The sequence below is a fragment of the Perca flavescens genome, chromosome 7, assembly GCF_004354835.1.
Source record: "Perca flavescens isolate YP-PL-M2 chromosome 7, PFLA_1.0, whole genome shotgun sequence".
NCBI classification, from domain to species: Eukaryota; Metazoa; Chordata; class Actinopteri; order Perciformes; family Percidae; genus Perca; species Perca flavescens.
In genome coordinates, this window is record NC_041337.1 from 22625933 (window position 1) to 22632428 (window position 6496).

Sequence of the window (6496 nt, forward strand, 5' to 3'; positions counted from 1 at the left end):
TTCAATTGCGGTGTACAGGCTGGTCATGTTTGGGATTTTAGCAGTTACAGAAATAAAGACTGTTGTAAACTGTGTATCATTTCTTCATTCCCAAGATTTATTGTTCCAAAGAATGGCCAATGGATCAATATCCCTTGAGTGCAAAACATTTATTTCTATGCCATACAAATACTTGCATTCAACATTGAGAAAATACATACCACAATCTTTCTGCCTGCGTGTCAACATAATGTACACATTAATAATAACATTGCCCCTCCTTTCCCCTTATCTATGGCTCTGATACTTGACATGAATATTAGATAAAGAGGTGCAGTCTGAATACATACCACGTTATTTACATTGATGTAGTGTTCCCATGAATTAAGTGTACATGGTGAATCACAACAAACAGATAAGACACTCTAACGTACTGTGTTCTACAGACTTCAAGTATGCAGTGGTGCATGGAGGTGATATGTATAACATTACCATGTAACAGCATTACAGCTATGATGTGTTGAAATTCCATATTTCATATTATGATAACCAATGGTACAGCACAGCAGACATTAAGTTACATTCAGCTCTAAAGATTTTCTTTTTGTGCATGACAATGTAAACATAATAATGACAATAATGAATACAGGTCAACAACAACACTTATAAATATAACTATGGTATATAAAATTTGGAAAAATATGCATTTACATTCGTAGCAAACATTACACTGTCTTCAATGATAGAAAGAGCTCAGCTCTATGCAAAATACAGTATATTATCATAGACTACAATTCAAGCTGTTCAAACATGAAAAGCCCTTGTAACCAAACATTTTTAAACCATTTGCACAAATATGTCTGAAACAAATCACATCACTGCAGTACACCACCACTCTTTGCACCTCTTTCTTTTCAGCCAAAGGTGCTCTGGAAATATGTCTTAAAACATGAGGCACCAAAGAAAAGATAAAATGCAACATCAAGTAAAGTAAGAGCATTGAAAACAAATACATTCCAACATCACAAACTCCACTAGTAATGGCTATGGTTGTATTAGATGACTAAAATGTAATGAACTGTGTTAAACTTCACTATTAATTACTTATGCTGAAAGCTGTCTAATGGTAGAGTAAATGCTTATTTTATGCCTATTTCAACATTAGTAGTATACTGAGAAATGATGATGTGCAGTGCAGCAGAGTTCAATTTACACAACAGCTGTGTTTTTAGAATCCTAGTAGTGCTTCGGGTCATAATGAGCCTTCTGTCAAAACACAGTCTCATATTATGATTGTATACTTACTGTACATTTTGAATGAAATACAAGTTCTGTTCTATTTAAGTGTCATATTATGCTTTGAAAGAATTGCTTTTTCATCTCTATTCTAGCTGCTCAACCTCTTGTTAGTTTTGACCTTTAGAAGGCTATACACCACTGACTGATGTAGACTGCTGTACAACAGTTACAATATGTTAGTATTACACCGATTACACAGAAAGCAAGCATAGGTTCAAGCTCCTGTACCAAGTAACCACTAAGCAAAGCACTATATTGTAGGTTTACAAGAGTTACTTTGCAACAAAGTGCACATTTTTTGTTTTGCCATTCTGCTTACTACTGAGCGGAGCTCTGGAGAGAGACTGCGGCTCTTTAGCAGCTCTTTTCATGGCAGTTTTAGAGGCCTGACCTACCGCCTCTGTCCTCTGCCGGTCCCTTTCTACTCTCTTAGAGGTGGTGACCTCTCGCTTACTTGCAGGAAAAACTTGTTTCTCTGCACCAGCTGCTTTACTGCCACAAGGCTCCTTTTTAACATCTGTTTCCGAGTTAGCTCTGACGCGGCTTTTCCTCACCTGACCTCTGCTGTTTGGGTTAGTTCCACAATCCTGGTGTTGCTTACGGACATTGCCTGCAGCCTGCATGTGCCTAAGATGACTCCTTCCAGCTGAGGGGCTAACTGGGGTCTGGGCTCCTCCTCCGACTTGTACTCCACTTTGTCCTCCTGGGCTCCTACATTCTGTTGAGGTGGCTCGGGTCTCACTGCTGCTCCTCTTCGCTGGTGCTCCAGGTCTGGCTTTGCGCTCAAGAAGTGGGCTGAGCCTTGAGTGGCGCTGGTAAGCATTAGCAGAGCAGCTTCCATTGCACAATGGGTAGCGAATGTGACAGTGAGGGCAAACTGGAAAGCGGGAGTGCTGTTGCTGAGCTGAAGCAGGTGATGGAGGGTTGTTGACAGGTGTAAATGGGAAGGATCGCTGGCTTTGCCGCAGCCCTTTAGGGGAGTTGAGTCGTGATGGTGGAGCTGTGTGAGGCCTGGGGGGGTGAGCAGTGTTGGCAGAGGGGAAGCCCTGCAGCCTTGTACGACTACCAGGTGGGCGGCTGATTTCTGCTTGCACCGTTTGGATCTGGAGCCACTCCAGCTGCAGCAGCCTCTCCAGGTACTTCTCTAAGGGCCCTACTGGCTTGGGGCGGGGGGCGCCACGGCCATCCGTATGAAGAAACACTGCCAGCTGTCTCAAGCTCCAGCTGTTGAAGGGAGGAGGCAGAAAGTCTGGGTAACTGTAGCTGGGTTTTTCACTCTCATCTTCATCACCCAGAGCCCCATGAGGTCCTGGGAAGTCCGGGGGAAAGTCATTGGTATTGATGACCTCGGCCCGGAGGTTGAGGTGAGGAGGGGTGCAGGGGGTACAGGGAGAGGGCAGTACAGGCAACCTCTCAGAGTCTGACAGATCACTGGCACTGTCAGTGTCTTCATCCTTCTGGTTGTAGTGTCGCTGTAGTGCCTCTGGGGTTGGGGCTGGGGAGTGTGTTAGAGGGTGTGCTGGCATGTGTCGTAGCCCTGATATCGGGGAGAGAGGCAGGGAGAGGGCTCGCCGATTTTTCCCCATCCCACCACGATTCTGGTGTAGCTCGTTGCTGCACTGAGACATCCGTTGATTTTCGCGTTGCTCCTCTTTCCTGTGCACAGATAAATGTTTGCGGAGTTGAGGTCTCAAATCTCCTTCTTCTTCAGGGCTGTAAAGACGTAAAGTAAAGTTTTGGGGGATTTAGGGATTTACTGTACTTTATTGCTTCTAGCAAAGCATTCAGTAAAGATACAAACCCCTCAACACACATACCTGGACAGTTTGCTTGTATTGCGTGTAGTGCCAGATTTGACCCTGCCACCTTTTGACTGTGCACCCTGTAAAACAATCATTATGGAAATTTTTGATTATTTCAGACTTGATTTAAGTAGATAACCCACAGCATATGCTGCAACACTGTCCTAGAAAAAAAGGAACAATAATTTTGACATTATCTCTCTTCAATTTACCAGGATGCCATTCACTTACCTTCTGCACTGTTGTCACTGTGTCCTTATCCTGACCTGGTCCTGGGAGGCCATTTTTCATCTGGCCCCCTGCTTTCTTCATCTTGTTACCTTTCTTTGAACTGTGGAAACATAACAGTGCTTTGTCAGGCTCGCCTCTATGTCTGCGATAAAACATAACAAGTTTAATGTAGTGTTAAACTTGTCACTGTAACACAAGGCCCACCTGGTTACTGGTCCGCTGTTTTCAGTATATTTTACCCGAATCTTCTCTTTGGAGACGACGCGTTTCAGTGTCGTGGATGCTGTACGCTCCTGCATGATGGGCCCCATGTTGCAGGTCGCCAGAGGGGATGTTGTTTTGAGTCCAGCACAATCAAATGACACGGTAGCTAAAGAACCCAACCGACATCTTGGATCATATACCCTATTCTCAGAATCAGGCTAAAAACACCCATTTTCTCGAAAGTGCTGCAATGCATCATGCGCAGATGTCGACAGTGGTTGCAGGTAAAAACTCTTCCTTCTATTTGCCGCCGACTCGCCTCTGTTGAATTACAATTCAGCGATTATTTTTAATGAATTGTTGACAGCAGACATGTCTCATTCTCGACTGTCATCCTCCTCGCCATTAAAAATGCAACACTGTCAAACGGCGCATACGCTTTGTGTGGCTCGCAGTCCCAGTCAGATAGGTTTGTTTACCTGCTGCTGACTGGCTCGACGCTTCGAAGTGAGCATCAGAGGTGCATCATGGGACTTGGAGTATAGTCATACTAGTCGCTGTTTCAAACGAAACAAGCAAACTCACTTTGATGATACTACTTACTATTCATAAATAAAGGAGAAGACAAGTGGCGAAACGACCAACACTGTGTTTGAGGAAATTAAGTTTAAATCAATGCACCCAAACGTAACTGCTCATCTTAAATTACTCAATCTCCCATGCAACGTCTGTGATGTGCTGGTCTGTTAAGGCTTCCTGATAACTGCGCACATATTAGCTGATCTCCATCGAAGGCACTATACAGACATATGATTGTTTACGAGATACAAAGCTGGGTCACCAGTTACAGATCAGGTTAAGTGATTGCGACGAACAGCGGACACCATGACGAACAGAAACGCGCAGCTCTAAAATAAATACTATAACGTTACTTGAAATGGATGATCCAACATAGGCTACACCCTGCAGCTATACCGCGAATATGTTAATATCGTGAGGTGATGTCACCGTCTAATTTCATTGAAACATAATACATGCAGTATAAGTAATGCTACAACTGTACAGATAGAGAAATATATTTATGCACGTACTCCCAGTGTACACGCCCACTCCATTTCCTGCTGGGGCCGTTTCCTTCTTGTCATTTTTACAAATTGTTGTTTTAGTCAAATTAGCCAAAAATCTACATTTTAGGTAGGGCCAACATAAAGTGTACACTAATGTTACAACTGTTTTATGCTTCAGATAAGAGTATGTTTTTTGGGTGAATGTGACATATAATACTAATACCTAATGCTTCACAACTTTCTTTACAGGTGAGCAAGACACCAATTCTCACAGAACATGGATAGAGGGTGGTTTATCGGACATGAGAGGATTCCCCCTTTGAAGGAGACATCCAGCTCTTCCAGCAGTCTCTCAAGGCCCTGCATGACCATCAACCTGACTGAAATGCTTCAAGCTGACAAACCCAGTGCAGTAAAGAAGTCAGTTCCGATCCGCCCCCCAAGCCCCAGAGTCTCTCTGCCAAGGGAGTCCAACCACAGTCTCTCCTGTGAACCCACGCCTAAACCCATCATCCGACAACGGTCACGCTCTCTGCCTTCCGCCACAGAGAAAAAGAAGCAATGCAGAAATGTTGGTGTGCGGTTTGTTGACTCTTTGGGGCTCGACCTGGAAGACATCAAACTTTTTAAATCTGCAGAGGATCCATTTGTACCACATCATGTTACCTTCAGACTGTTGATGGGTGCAGAGTTGGCAGATGGAAGGCATCTGGAGATTTCCTTGCCATACTTAAAACCGGTTTTTGCTCAACAACCTGGAGACCAGCAAGGATTCCTGCATCGCCTCAATGAGCAGAAAGTGTGTCTGGAGAGAGTATTGTGTTTTGAACTGGGTGTCATCGGAATCACCCAGGTCCTTAATTTGGACTTTGAGAAGGATGTTATAGCTCGCTATTCATTTACAGAGTGGAAGAACTGCACAGAAACTAAGGCCTCTTGGGTGTCCACCATCACCAAGACCTGGGAAGGAGGAGGGGGCAAACTCAGTTGTGATACATTTCGTTTCCACCTGCCTGTTCCTCCCTTTTTGCAGCCAGGAGCAGTGTTGCAGTTTGCTATTCAATACAAAGTATGTGGGGCTGAATACTGGGACAACAATAATGGAGAGAATTATAAGTTAGTTTGCCATAACTACAAGCTCACTGTGCCCAAAGAATGTGAGGATAGCATGGTGCACTTCATTTAGGATACTGACTAAAGGTAGAAGAAATCTATTTAGTGCACTTCATAACTGTTGTCAGCAAGACTTAATATATGCATAACACTGCACTGTGACATATAATGTTAATATTGTTAGACTTACAGAAGATTTCTTTGAATCAAGTTAGATTCAAGATAAACTGTCAACTCTGGCTGACTGAGAGAGAGTGAACACAAACACTAATGCACTTCTACCTGATGTCAACTTGCCACAGTGCCACTGTTTTACTTGTGTGTTCTTTTTTTAAAATGGCACTCTATGATTTGATTTTCCTGGCTATTCAAAAAAATGGAAGTGACCCCCACTGACCGTTACATAAATATTCAGTGAAATTGAAATTAATGCATGTCAGTCCACCGTTTTCTTCAAGCTGAGTATCTGACATAAATTTATAGTTTTATACAATTAAGTATTTTTCTCTGTATTCAGAGTTTATTTTTTGAGCCAAATGTTGTCAGAACAAATGCCAAAACCATGCAATACTGTAAAACAATTTGTTTAACAATAAAGCACAATTCCACATAATGTTTGTATTATTGTTATTTTAGTAGTGTATTTTTGTTGAAAGCTGAAGTTCCCCTCTTCTCCTGACTGTTACCAGCTTCTGTGACTCAATGGGTTTTATCATAGCTTTCTTTCATTAGTCTTCCTGAAAAACTGTTCAAAACATATCAACAAAATATTAAAACATACCGGTAGTTTTCTGTATGGTT

The 6496-nt window shown here is 42.7% G+C and overlaps 2 protein-coding genes across 3 annotated transcripts; one reads left to right on the plus strand and one right to left on the minus strand.

Moving 5' to 3' along the window:
- Window positions 1-74: 74 nt before the first annotated feature.
- fam217ba (family with sequence similarity 217 member Ba) lies at window positions 75-4569 on the minus strand. Its single transcript, XM_028583188.1, has 4 exons — window positions 3516-4569; window positions 3312-3411; window positions 3096-3160; window positions 75-2991 (listed from the first exon to the last, which is right to left on the minus strand). Exons 1-4 carry the CDS (start codon window positions 3620-3622, stop codon window positions 1551-1553), a joined length of 1713 nt encoding a protein of 570 aa, XP_028438989.1. The 5' UTR covers window positions 3623-4569; the 3' UTR covers window positions 75-1550.
- ppp1r3da (protein phosphatase 1, regulatory subunit 3Da) lies at window positions 4263-5781 on the plus strand. 2 transcript variants are annotated; one of them, XM_028583191.1, is made up of 2 exons: window positions 4263-4513; window positions 4832-5781. In XM_028583191.1, exon 2 carries the CDS (start codon window positions 4860-4862, stop codon window positions 5766-5768), a length of 909 nt encoding a protein of 302 aa, XP_028438992.1. In that variant the 5' UTR covers window positions 4263-4513; window positions 4832-4859; the 3' UTR covers window positions 5769-5781. The 2 variants fall into 2 exon arrangements, with proteins under 2 accessions (XP_028438992.1, XP_028438993.1); XM_028583192.1 differs by lacking the exon at window positions 4263-4513 and adding an exon at window positions 4531-4709.
- The last annotated feature ends 715 nt before the right edge of the window (window positions 5782-6496 follow it).